The sequence below is a fragment of the Carcharhinus amblyrhynchos genome, chromosome 9, assembly GCF_965287045.1.
Source record: "Carcharhinus amblyrhynchos chromosome 9, sCarAmb.v2.hapA, whole genome shotgun sequence".
Classification (NCBI taxonomy): domain Eukaryota; kingdom Metazoa; phylum Chordata; class Chondrichthyes; order Carcharhiniformes; family Carcharhinidae; genus Carcharhinus; species Carcharhinus amblyrhynchos.
In genome coordinates this window covers 48818349-48833022 of record NC_137332.1, presented here as the reverse complement: position 1 = coordinate 48833022, position 14674 = coordinate 48818349, and the positions used below count along the sequence as shown (strand labels likewise).

The 14674-nt window shown below is 40.5% G+C and overlaps 1 protein-coding gene across 1 annotated transcript in view; it reads right to left on the bottom strand.

The window, feature by feature from the left end:
* The window catches only part of wls (Wnt ligand secretion mediator), a 51543-nt gene extending 37149 nt beyond the window's left edge, over nt 1–14394 (bottom strand). The window contains exons 1-2 of the mRNA XM_080195575.1: nt 14119–14394; nt 2457–2729 (exon numbers count right to left, since the gene is read on the bottom strand). Coding sequence (XP_080051701.1) covers nt 2457–2729; nt 14119–14224 — 379 coding nt within the window. The 5' untranslated portion in view covers nt 14225–14394. The remainder of the gene's footprint in view (nt 1–2456; nt 2730–14118) is intronic.
* Nucleotides 14395–14674: the final 280 nt, after the last annotated feature.

The window sequence follows — 14674 nt, the reverse complement described above, 5'->3', positions numbered from 1 at the left end:
AAACTATTTTCAAACAATGCTATTGTATTTTTAAAGACATCTTTCATTCCTATCCTGACATGCTCCGTAACTCACATAGCAATTAGAGGGGCCAATGAACAGCACCAGACTGTTAAGAATTATGACCTGGACCCAATGTCCAGATTTCTGCATTTTCCACACCACATACACCTACTAATCCCCCCCCCCTGCCAAAAATGCCTTTTGACATCTAAATTCTTAGAATGTAAAGATACGATGAGATTTTTTAAAAAACCTTGGTACTGATCATTTAGTTACATTTTAAATGGTTCACAGGGCAAAAGCAGTGCCTTTTTTTAAAAACCAGCAGCTCATAGACCTGGATCTAGTCAGATTTAATTCTTAGCTTGTGCCAATTTAGCCCAAGGTCACAGAAGGAAACAATTAAATGAAAGGAGATTTATGCATAATAAAACACAATCAGGACATACACTCTAGATTGCAATGGAGTTATACTCTGTTGGAATGTGCCATCATGGGCAGATCACAGACTTATCCTTCTTGATCCCAGAATATTAAAGACATTTCACTCCCTGTCCACCCTGCTAAATTTGCATTATGTGCATTTTCAGCCTAATGCAGTCTCCTCTTCAATACTTTATAAAAATGAAGCAGCTTAGACTGTCTAATGCACAGAGATTCTGTAAAAGTTCAGAAACACTCCAGCTTTAGAAACTTGCGAAGATTTTCTTCATACAAGAAGAGAACAGAAAACTTTTTGTAGTCAAGCGCCAGATTAGTGAGCGTTCTCCTCAAGGCTTGGAGTGCATGCCAATCTAACATTCTGTCACTCCACCATGTCTGTCACCCCTGACGACTAATCCACTTCAACAGCTGTGTTATTGCTGGAGAGCTGCCAAATGTTGTTGAAGTGGAGTATTTATTTCATCCCGATTGTGTGAATAAGCTTCATTTCACCCACAGGGGATATGATTACTATTGGTAGTTTTTACTAACTCTTATCAATTACCTTCCAGCTCAATCAAGACTCACAGACTAGACTCTAGATCCCAAATATTTCACAAAGCCTTTCAGTACAACTTAGTGAAGTACGAGATCTACTCTTCCTCCAACCCTTCTATGTAGCCAATTATGACTCTCCTGCAACTCATTCATCTGACCATTATTTAGGCAGGGCTTTCACAACCGTTGTTGGCTGGCTATTTGACTGTAAAACATGCATACTTTTCGCAGGCCATGTCCAAATACATAGATCACTTTGAGTTCCACAGAAGAGTGTTCCAGGACCTAATGATGAAGTTTAGAGTCAACACAAAAGGGAAAATATACAGGGGAAAGTAAAACAGCTTTGGCTTATTGCTCAGTGTATAAAAGCACTGGAATTAGGTTTTTTAAAAAACAAAAAGCAAAAAAGATTTTAGATTATTCTGAGTTATGTCTGGCTAGAAGAAAATAAGGAAAAGTTTTAAAACTGTCTGCACATACAAGGTAGACCATTTAGGTGAGAGGAGAAATTTCTTCAACCAGAGAGTGGTTGGCCTATGGAATTTGCTACCACAGAAGGTAGTCGAGGCTAAAACATTGAATGTTTTCAAGAAACACTTAGATATAGCACTTGAGGCGAAGGGGACCAAAGGATTTTTTTGGAGGAGAGGGAGCAAGGTTTAAAGAGATTAGACCATTGAGTTGGATGATCAGTTATGATCATAATTGAAGGGCCGAATGGCATGCTCCTATTTCTACGTTTAGCCTGAGGTCATCCAAAACTCTGCTGCCTGTATCCCAACTTGCACAAAATGCTAAGATAAAAGCAAATTATTGCTGATGCTAGAATCTGAAATTAAAACAGAAAATGCTAAAAAATCTCAGCAAGACCGACTGCACCCGTGGAGAGAGAATACAGCCAATGTTTCAAGTCTGGATGGCGCTTCATCAAGAGCCCTAAATGCTGCTCATTAAAACACCCCTATAATTTCTGACTTGTACTAACTTCCACTCTTAAACAATGCCTTGGTTTAAAATTCTCACCCTGGATTTCAAGCCCCTCCATGGTCTCACCCCTCTGACTACGTAAACCAGAGATCTGTGCTCCTCGAACTCTGATCTCTCGAGTATCTCCGGTTTTAATCATTCCACTGTTAGCAGCTGTGCTTTCATCTGCCTGGGCCCCAAGCTGTGGAATTTCCCCTTCTGAACCTCGCTACCTTGCATTTCTTGTTTGCTTTCCCCCCCAAGGATGTCTTTAAAACGTACTTCAGACTGAACTTGAATCACCTGCTCTAGTCCCTCAGGTGATTTGGAATATTTTTAAAAAATGCACTGTGAAACATCTCAGGACTTTTTTCAAAAAAGTATACTAAACATACTGTACATATGAAATTTATAAAGTATCCTGCCCAAAAAAGGTATGAAATGAACCAAATTTCCGAAAGTACAAATAACAAATCCTGTTCCTTCTTTATGCCATCACTTACTTATCTCATTGTCCATCTGAAATTCAATCTCGAACTGCAGAACAACCAATAGGAACTGAAACCAGGAACTCATCTCCCAGCTTTGGTGGGGAACGTGGATTGCAAACACAATGTCATTGGCTTCAATCTGTTGCTGCATAGCTTCAGAAAATTCCTGGATCTTCTTTTCGCACTGGTTGGGACCCCATGGCATGAACCACTTTGATTTCTGATGTTTTCTTATATCCACACATTTTGTTGCAAGGTATGGAATTCCTGTAGTTGGGTTTGGAGCTGAAAAATACAGAAGAAGAAATGTTTCAATTTTGAACTGATTTATTTAGCGCCTTGTCATGTTATCCTCAACAGATGGATTCTTCTCAGCAGATAGCTGCATAAATTCAGGTAAGCTCTGTTGTCTTCCCCATCTGACTCTTCAGAGAAAAGCCTAGATATCAGGTCATTCAACATGGCCACCATGCACCATCCAATTCTCAGCCAATACCACTTGAAACAGCAGGTATCCTGGTTTAGTTTAGCTCCACTCCCAGTGAGGCTGCTGAGACCGATAGTAGCACATCACAGATCAAATCACCTAATTTGTAACCATAAGGAAGCAAGCATTTTTTTTAAAAAAGCAATACTTACTTTGTCCATACTTTTGAATTAGGGCTTAAGATAGATCACAGAATCCTATAGTGCAGGAGGCCATTTGGCCCATTAAGCTTGCACTGACAACAATCTCACTCAGACCCTATCTCCATGTGCTTACCCTGCTAATCCCCTGACACTATGGGTAATTTAGCATGGCCAATCCACCTAACCTGCATGTCTTGACTGTGGGGGAAACCAGAACACCCAGAGGAAACCCACTCAGACAGGTGGAGTTTACAGTCACCCAAGGCCAGTCCTTGGCACCGAGAGACAGCAGTGTTAACCACGCTGCCCACATTAAACATAAAACCTTTACAAGCACACTCCTATATATGTATCCAAATGCTTCTTGTTTCCATTTACATAAATATCACCATATATGCAAATGGGAAATTTCCTGAAAACACCCATTATGGCTGGCATGCCACTACAATGAAAAAGTGCTTGGTAGAAGGTTAATGTGAGTTGGAGAATAGCACTGCCCAAGAGTTACATGGTAGTAGATTTCTACAACACTCTCGAAACAGCTCACATGGGAAAAGCAGCACCAATCGTGATAGTAACTAGGATTTGCACATAGTTAAAGATCAACAGTAAACAGTTCATGTCTCAAGTACTCATCATCATGACATCAAAGAAACCCATAATGCAAACCACCACGTTTATACTAGTTGGTAGAACACTGGCAAAAGGATAAAGCATAAAAGGAGAATGGACTGGTGACCCAACCCAACATACAACCCTTCCCTCACCTCTCCCAGCTACACACACAAAAAGGTTATTGGAATATGGAAGTCATCACTGGAAGTGATTATAGAAATAGGTTAAATAAAAAAAAACGTACTGATGTGCTTCAAAGTGGTATTAATAAAATTTGACATCAAGTTAGAGATGACCAACATCTTGACCAAAGACTTGGTTTTACAGGAGTAATTTTAATAAAGGATAAAGAGAACAGAGAGATTTACGGAGGGAATTCCGGAGCTTAGGGCCCTGGCAACTGAAGACATTGCCACAAGTGGTGGGGTGATCAAAAACAAAAAAAGGCAGCAGTCAAGAATTAGCAGGGCACAAAGCTATGAAGGGGTGAAACTATAGAGAGATTTGAAAACAACAATGAGAATTTTATCAAGGCTTTACTTGACAAGCTGCCACTTGTAGGTCAGCAATCACAGAATGTCAAATACATTCTTCATCCTTTCTCACCCCCACCTTTTAGATTGTTGAATCTTGCCTCCTTAGCCACAGGCAATAGTGTTTTCCATGCATCAATAACTGGGAATAAAATCCTACAAACTTCCCTCCCTATACATTCTCAGAAACTACCTGCATCGCATTTTCAGCACTTTCTTTTTAATTCAGAGCTATAGAATTTGCACTTTCCTTTATAAAAAATTTAGGTAAATATTTCAAGGGAGAGGAATACAAAAGAGACAAGGAAAAAGCAAGGAAATGCGAATAAAGATGATGGTTCCCATTAAAAGCTAGCGCCGACACAGACACAATGGGCCATATGGCTTCCATCTGTGCTGCAATTTCTATAATGTTAAATGGCTTTTTGCTTTATTTGATGGGGGCAAAAATCAATGATGAAACACAAAAGCTTACACGGGGAAAAGCGCAGAAGTTTATCACACAAGTGTATAAATTATAGAAACAATTTCATAACTTACATCATCTGAAAAGAAAGAAATAACTTTGAAACTGACCTGGGGGTATTCAACCTGATGCAAACTTTACTCAATTAACATCTGAATATAGCTGTCTGCCCTATACAGGCTATTGAAAATAGTCTCTCACAGGATTGATACTTTTCATTTCCTCTTGCAATGAATGAAGAGGATATTTCCTGAACAGACAATGGTTGCCCTAAGGCAATCAGCTAATGTGCAAATGGATTTAATAGGAAGGCTAGAAAAATCCTCAGCCATTCACAAACTCAGCAATAGTGATACAGAAACATCTACTAGGAGTGACTGCACTGCAGGCAGAACCAGGCAAAGATAATTAAATGGGCATGTGATAAATATCACCATTTATGTAGCACCGAAATAGAAATAAAATGAGTGTCTCCTCTGCTGAAAGCCTAAACTCTGGAATTCTGACCCTAAACCTCTCCACCCTTTCCTCCTTTTAAACCTTAAAGCCTCTGCGCATCTGCCCTAGGTAAGAGGCAATTCAGAACACAATTTAGTCAGCTATTATATGATTGCACTTTAAAAAAAAAATCATTAGCTTTAAGTGTTGGGGTGTACTGAGGATGAGAGGTGCAAGTCCTTCTTACATGGAATGATACACGAGGATGAACAAAATTTTAAAAAGACCATACAAAGAAATGTGCAAGCACCACTGCCTGCAAGTGGGTGGGATAGGTGGGACCCCTGTCCTGTTCAACTTCCAGTCTGAGCTGTAATAAAAACAGCAAAGTCCTAAGTGGATGACTGTGTCCCAGGAATTGTCAAAGAGGAAAAAAAAATCAGAAGACAGGATTGATTCTTGCAAATTGACAATGGGAAGTTGAGGGCTTTAGCAATAGATGAGAAATAGGTTGCATGTATCCACACTCCCAGCAAAGCTGAAAGACAAAATGGAGGATATGAAGGGAAGGAAAAAAGTTACTCTATTACCAAGATATTAAGAAATGCATCCCATACTTTAAGCTTCTGCAAGATTCCTAATTCATATAATCACTGCTTACCAACATTGATAGACATCATTTGTATTTTCACTCCAATTTGTTTATGGGTCCACAATCTGTTAAAATAACAACTTGCATTTATATAGCACTGTTAATTAAATGACTCAAGGTGCATTTAGAAGGTTACATTATTTAAGGCACACAACCAAAGATAGTTTTTTTTTTAAAACAGAAAGTTGGGTAGGAACTTCTGGAACTCAAGGCCTAGGCATCTAAGGGTATAGCCATCAATGCTGGAATGATTTAAAAAAAAATCAGTGGTTGTAAGGCCGGAAATGACAGCGTCAGGGAGGGACAAAGCATGGAGGAAATTTGGGGGAGGGCGGGGGAAGAGAGAAAAGAATGAGAAACAGTTTTAGGAAATATAAAATGCAGAGGTGATATAGTTTGGGTCATAGAGAGCCACAAGAGGTACCAAATTTAAAATGCCTCAAAAGTAGGATTGCAAGTTGGCAGGAGGATGAACACGTTTGCTGGGACTGCATGAAAAGAATCCCTCCACAAATTCTATGATATATGCCACACCAAACTGTTTGCTCGGTCTTTTATTTAAAATACGGGTGCTAGCCAGCAGGCCAATCAATCATCACACTCCAAATCAATTTTGACTTTTTATGATGTCTACGCACACACTTCTGGCAGGCATACATAAATAACACTCAGTAGCATGCGCATGGGCAATTTTCCACCATCTAAGTCAATGGTGCTGGAGCCAATCTAAGCAATGCAACTACTGTAGCATGAGATCATCTAACTCAGCACAAACTAGACATCAAACCTGGAACCCTGGTGTGTACAGTTCACTGAGTAAACATGCTGAGCCATTGGGAGGGAGGTCGCAATGGCAATACATCTTTAACAAAGGAGCAAGATTTAAAAGCCTGATCACCAAAAATCAACATGATGACAAAAGATGAGAAGGGCATTAAACAGAGAAGTACATCCAACACAGAGCAAAAAGTAACTTTATGCTGAACAATGCATTTAGTTACACGATGAGACATTTTCAACATATAGTTACAAATTGGTCTGAAAGAACATATGTATAAAATACATTTCGTACTGAGTTTATCATGCACAAAATAAACTTAGCAATGACAGTGCAGCCAACAAACAAATCAGTTGACAATATCCGTTTTATATAGCTTTGCAATCAAGATACAAACAAAGCAAAAGTTTAAAAACTTAGCTCTCCATTGAAAGAATCACAGGCAGGTGCTATACTAAATTTTGCAATTCATAAGAATGTCCACTGCTCAAAATTATCACCCTCTTTCCTCTGATAATTTGGGCTCAAAACCATTCATGGAGTGTGGGCATTATTGGCAAGACAGGCATTTATTGACCTTCCCAAACTACCCTTCAAAAAGTTATGGTGTATCATCTTAGAATCAAAGAATCCCTATGGTGCAGAAGAGGTCATTCAACCCACGGAGTCTTCACCAACTCTCTGACAGAGTATCTCATGCAGCCCCTTGCTCCTGCTCTATCTCTGTAACTGCACACATTTACTATGGCCAAGGCACAATTTAGCATGGCCAGTTCACCTAACCTGCATGTCTTTGGATTAAAAGTAGGGAGGTCTTGCTGCAGCTGTATAGGGCATTGGTGAGGCCGCAGCTGGAGTACTGTGTGCAGTTTTGGGCGCCGCACCTGCGCAAGGATATTTTGGCCTTGGAGGGAGTGCAGAGGAGGTTTACTAGGCTGATACCGGAGTTGAGGGGGTTGAGCTATGAGGAGAGGCTGAATAAACTAGGCTTGTACTCGTTAGAGTTTAGAAGAATGAGGGGAGATCTCATTGAGACGTATAAGATGATGAATGGGATGGATAGGATAGAGGTGGAAAGACTCTTCCCGCTCAAAAAAGACAGTAGGACTAGGGGGCACAGCCTCAAGATAAAGGGGGGGCAGTTCAGAACGGAGTTGAGGAGGAACTTCTTCACTCAAAGGGTGGTGAATCTCTGGAATTCTCTGCCCGTTGAAGTGGTGGAGGCTGCCTCGCTAAATATTTTTAAGAAGCGGGTTGATGGGTTTTTGATAAGAGAGGGGATTAAGGGTTATGGGGAGAGGGCGGGAAAGTGGAACTGAGCCACGACAGATCAGCCATGATCTTATTGAATGGCGGGGCAGGCTCGAAGGGCCAGATGGCCTACTCCTGCTCCTATTTCTTATGTTCTTATGTTCTTATGAAACTGGAGCACCCAGAGGAAACCGGAGCACCCAGAGGAAACCCATGCATGGGGAGAAAGTGCAAACTCCACACATATAAGCTGTGTATAGAGCTCAAGACAAACAGCCTTTTGGAAATGCTGCAGTTTGAGAGGAAGGTATTTCCACAGTGCTTTAGGGAGGGAGTACCAGGACTCTGATCAGACAGTTGGAGTGGCAACATATATCCAAGTTACGATGATATTTAACATAGGAACACCACCACATTCAATTTCTCCTTCCACATGACTGCTCTCCTTGTCTTTCTAGGCAATAAATAGTGACTATGAATATTTCTGTTAGAAAAGCCTTGGTGAGCTGCTCGAGTGCATCACCGCCATTGTGCATTGGTGGAGGGAATGAAATGTTTTAAAGGTGGTGGATGGGGTGCCAATCAAGTGGGCTGCTTTGTCCTGGTTGGTGTTGGAACTACACTCACCCAAGAAAGCAGGTGATTTTATCACACTACTGACATGTGCTTTGCAGATGTGGATAAGCTTAGTAGAGTCAGGAGGTTGACTTACTCATTGCAGAAAAAATCCTGTTGTTTATTGTAATTATGTGGACAGTCCAGTTAAGCTCCTGATGAGTGGCAAGGGAATTCAGCAATGGCATTGCTGTTGAACGTCATGGGGAGGTGGCTAGATTCTTGGTTTTTGGAGATAGTCTTTGCTAAGCATTTGCAAATTTTCAGTCCATGCCTAAATGCCATTCAAATCTTGCCGCATGCAGGAATGGACATACGTTGCAACCACTGAAGATCCCAGGAACATTTTGACCTTAGTAACGGGGACTGGAGCTGTCATCGATAAAACAACTGTGGATGATTGAGCTTAGGAACTCTTGCAGTGATGGCCTGGACCCCCTAGATGATCAACTTCCAACAACCACAACCATCCATCTTCCTATGTGTTGTGTATGACTCCAATAGAGTCTTCTGATGATTCCCATTGACTTCTGATTTTCAGGGATGCCTCAATGCCACATTTGGTCAAAAAAGCTTCCTTACTGGCAGTCACTCACTTCACTCTAGAATTCAGCTCTATTGGCACATGCTTAGAACAAGAGTTGTAAATGAGATCTGGAACTAAATGTTTCTGGCAAAACCCAAACTGAGCATTGGTGAGTGCTACTTAATGGGAGTGTTAATGACACATCCATAACTTTGCTGATGATTGAGAACTGGCTGGCTGCTGGGATTGTAAGTGCGTGGATTGGATTTGTCCTATCTTTCTGAAAAACAGACAGGACGCAGCTGGGCAATTCTCCGCATTATTTTGGAACACAAGTCCTCAGTACTAAAATTGGGATGCTGCCGAAGGCGGGGTGAGGCTACGGACACAACACAACACCTTGTGCTGTGCCCAGTGCACTCCACCATTTCAATACCCACCAGTTGCCTTGTTTAGTCTTTTTTTTGGTCAGCCCACACAATAGGTGGCTGCAAGCTAATGAATTTCAGAGAACATTACACCCAAATCAAAATCCTATCCATACTAGGCAACACATTATAGCACATATATATAAAATGGTGAATTAGAAAGTAACACAGGAACAAGTGTAATAAACATTTACACACGTGCCTTAGCTTCTAATCATTTGTCCGTATTAAGTCAATTACTGGTTTAGCCTTTTAAAATGTTGATTTCCCCAATGGCTGAAATGTAATTGCATTGTTGAACTTGAAAATGAACCACAAACCATGAAGCACCCAGCTTTAATCTCCAGTGTTCAAACACACAGCTCTGCAGATGCCCTCAACTTAGTATTAGTGCAAAAAAAAAATCACTGGCCAATGACACTGGCAGGAAACTGCACATGAAGAAGGTAGAGACATAGCCCAATCAAAGCAGACCTGCACACCAAGAATGGGAAATTAAGATGATACAGCAGTGGGACAGTAGTGGTGAAACATATGCTCCTTGGAAATAGGAAAAGATGACCAAAATCTAGAAACAGAAAATGAGAAAAAGCATGAAAAGGACTGAGCAGGTTTATCAACATCTACATTTTAGGGGAGTTGGCAACAGAGTTTATCCTGTCAACTACAATCAATGCAGAAAGACACACAATTGTTTGGGGATAAATGAATTGCAATCTGATCTCAAGATTTCTTCATCACCTAAGCTACAAACTGTACACCCAAGGCACAAGGGAATCATCTCAAATGCATAAAATTGAAATAAGCCCCAAATGAAAGTAATTTTGCACATGCTGAGCATATTTTAAGCCTACTTTAAAAACATTGATTTTTCAACTTGTGGTCTTATAATAACAAAAAGATGTTGCGGTTGTAACACTACAGAAACAAAAAGGATCTAATTTTTCAATTTATTGGAAATGTTTTACTTTGGCCAGTCGGACGTCCAGCATATGTTGAAAAATCATGTTAAGAATTGCCATACCAAGTTCTAAGGAAACTGATCAATTTGTCTGTGTACCCTAGTACAGATACACCTTTTAGCCAAAAATGTAAAAAAGGTGCAGTGCAGCAGAGCCAAGGAACACAAGTGTGTGAGGTTTCAATTGTAGCTTCACCAGCTACGATCTCAGTCTACCAACATAGGGCAAAGGTAAATATGTTATTTATGTGTGGCACTGATAACAGGATAAACTGGAGCCAAGCGCAAAGAACTCCAGTTGCCTTTGATTGTCCACTGCGGAGTTTTGATTTAGTAAGAAGTCTCACGACACCAGTTTAAAGTCCAACAGATTTAACCTGGTGTCGTGAGACTTCTTACTGTGTTTATTCCAGTCCAATGCCGGCATCTCCACATCATGGCTACCATCAAGTTTTTATTCACCAAGGCAGCTACCCTGGTGCACTACAAATTGGCCAACTCCATATGGAATCTGCAAAGTCAACTTGTTTTTGATCTATCACCTAGCGTGAGATCTTGCAAAGATCAAAACCTAAAAGGAACCCCACTTTTTCCTGTTTCCCACCTCCAACGAGGTCAGCCCATCAGGTATTGCAAACAACCAATAAATGTAAGTTTGATCCTCACTGGACACTATCAGAAGCTCTTTGCAAATGACGCATAAGCAGCACAGTTCCCTGTAAAATATAAATGGATTACCAACATCCTCCCAACTGTAAACATGGACAACACAGACACAAATTTCAGCAGCAGTTCTTTATCCAGAGCCAGCTGATCCAAATAAGACAAAGCACATTACGAAATATATTCACCAGTTTAAACAAATTTCCCTCATCACGAACTATTACCCCATCTGAGAACCAATTCTTTGGAGTTTAGTAGTCTCATACAGAACAACCTCTTTGGTCTTATGATGTTTCTATACTGCAGCTGTTTCAGTTTAGAGCTCAGATGACTAGTGTCAGAATCTGCTCCCTCTGTTTACAATACTATCCACTCACTCCATTAGCAGACTCAGAAGCCCAATTTTCTTTGGAGTCGACAAGTCTGCTTAATTTAGCAATATAAAAACCAAGAGGTCAGTCTTTCAGATACCAAATGAAAACAGCAGTGGTATCAAATCAGTTTCAGTAGGTGTGAAATCCTAAGATCATGAGGAGTTAACGTAGAAAAAAATTTAAAGTACGTGCAGTGGTTTAGGACAATAAATGCTGCCCTTCAGCAGAGTCCTGATTTGTTTCCTGGCCTTCAGAAAGGCTATTAAATCTCAAATGATGAACAACATTATCAAAATTGGATTGAGGTCCCTTCAGAGTAGAACATAACTGTAGAGAAAAATTAAATTCTATTTCACTTTCTGCAATTTTAAATGTGAAACATTTTGCCCTTGGGCTATATGCCTGACATGGAGGACATATCGCAATCTTTAAAAAAACTCATTTACGGACTGTGGGCATCAATGGCCTAAGCTATCATTTATTGCCCATCCCTCATTGCCCTTGAGGACATTTAAGAGTCAACCACGTTACTGTGGGTCTAGAGTCATATATTGGCCAGACCTGGTAAAGATGGCAGATTTCCTTCCCCAAGGGACATCTGTGAACCAGATGGGTTGTTACAATAATCAACAATAGTTTTGTTGTTAACATTAGACATTTAATTCCAGACTTTTTGAGCCCAGGTCCCCAGAGCATTACTCTAGATCTACAGATTCTTAATCCAAACATACTACCACCTCCCCATCCAAAGCATCATGAGTATACGATTTGATTTATTATTGTCACATGTATTAGTATACAGTGAAAAGTATTGTTTCTTGTGCACTATACAGACAAAACATACCGTTCATTAGAAAAGGAAAGGATTCAGTGCAGAATGTAGTGTTACAGTCATGGCTAGGGTGTAGAGAAAGATCAACTTAATGCAAGGCAAGTTCATTCAAAAGAATGACAGCAGCAGGGAAGAAGCTGTTTTTGAATTGGCTGGTGTGTGTCCTCAGACTTTTGTATCTTTTTCCCAACAGAAGAAGGTGGAAGAGAGAATGTCAATTGTATTGAGGTATCTAAGATTGGAACATGCTGAATGTGGGGAAAAGTATAATTCTGTTTAAATTGAAATGTTTTGTCACGTATTTTTACAATTAATAAAGCACATTTTTGGGGAAAAAATATTAAACTCAACTTGGGACGGATCTAAGTGAGGATCCAGATCTGTTTGACCCTCAGCATACATAATGGTCACATGGGGAAGACAAGAGGCTCACAAGCACCTTTAGATTTGTATCGCAAGAATGAACACCTCTGGATGAAAAATTTTTTTTTGTGGATACATTTCAGGAATATCATGAATTCCTTCCCTTTCCATTTAAATGGAACATTGACAATATGTGAAGACAAAATGGGTTAAGAAAACATTCCTCCCCTCATTTGTTTATAAGCATTGCATTACTCTAACAGGCGTCACTTACTTTATTCTGGGAAGAGGGAGAAGGATATTATTGTACCTGGGTCGTTTCCTGAATATTTAAAGTGGAAATCCTAACGAGAGTCAGGGATTTTCTGATTGTTGGCCATATGTGTGGGAAGTGCAGGAAAAGTATTCCTTCCCCCAATGAATCCACCCGTTTTGCAGTCTCGAAGCTGGGTGGAGCCTCACAGTTGGAGCCGGTGGGTGCTCCTTTTTTTTGCGCTTTTCAGTTTCCACTAAAACATTAGCCCATCAGTGTGTGCGCTAGAGGAATGGCGCAGTCACCTGCCACAGGAATGCTCCGCATTTAATCCGCGACAGAGGGGGAATAGAAACTAACCGGATGAAGCTGCTTTCCCCGGGGACAGTCACTGCAGAATTACCCCGGGGGCTGCAGTAACCCTGCTCAGCGCTGCTACTGCTGCTATTAACCTGGGCAGTGGAGAGAGTTTAGGAAACACATTCCCATACAACCTACTACCAATCCTACGGGAGACAAAGTCCTGTCCCATCTTATAATGAGCGTCTCCCCATCCGCAAATCCCTTTTAAAAAGAAAAAACAACGCCACAGTTGTTCATCCCACTCTCTGTTCAATCATTAAAAAAAGTTCATAATCTCGCCTCGATCGCAACTCAGAGCGTAGAGGTGGAGCCAGAAAAGTTCAGAAACTCGCTAGGGGTGAGAACAAAAGAAAAAAAAAGTTTTAAGACTATAGGGGCGTTTAAAAGTTAAATACTTATTTTTTTAAAAAAACTAACGTCCTTTAAAAAGACGCAGGTAGTTATTTAAACATATTCACTGATCGTGCGTGTTATAAACTTGTACAGATCTTTTAGAAAGAAAAGTCAGTACAATCCACTCGTGTGGATTTCAATTCCTTTTCACCATACAGGCGTAACCTTTCAAAAAAAATCATCTGGAGCCCTACTACAGCAACCAGCTCTCACACACACAAAAAAAACTATAGTTTTATTCTGCTAAAAAGATGCCCGTCTAAAAGACAAGTGTATGAAATTAATAAAATTCCCTTTCTACCGGCGTCCTGTCGCCATGCTTCACTTTCTCCTTTTTTTTGTTTAAAAAGACAGAAGTTGTTACTGAAAGTAGGCCAAAAGTTTTCTTCCACTTTACGCACTAGACTGAACCGCTACAAAGAGCCCATGCAGTTCTTCTCTCCCCAAGTACAATGGCAGGACTAATTAGATCATACTACGTTGCTACCGATACTGTAATAAATAGCTAACAAAAGAAAACGCGAGTAACAAGCCACTTACCGATCAAACCTCCCACCAGAAAGGAAATTATTTGGAAAACGAGCAAAATCCCTCCAACAATGCAGAGCTTCTTCGTGCTCATATTTTCTATAATTGCGCCTGCCATCTTTTATTATCTTGTTTTCACTCTATTCGGCCCGTAACAGTAACTAATTGAATTAGAGTCAATTTAATCAAAGCAAGATCTTGTCGCAGCTCCAGTATCGGAAGCTGTGATTCTGCAAGCGAGCTCCCTCTCTCTCTCTCTCTCTTTCTCCAGGCTTTTTTTAAAGGGGCGCTGTGGGAAACCGACAACACACACATACACAAAAAAAAATCAATCACATGACTCGCCAGATTCCCAGATCCTGTTTAGCCGACTGCTACAGTATCTTAACAACGACATACTAATGCGGCGATTGATAACGTTCAGTTTATTGCTAATTTAAAGGGGCCACCGCCTTGCAAAGTTAAGAATGTCGTCAAATGTGCTGCATGGATGTGGAAAAGTGCTGCTGGCAGTAACTTTAACTGCCAATACTCTGAACTAGAAGATCAGGGAGGACTTCCTTCTCCA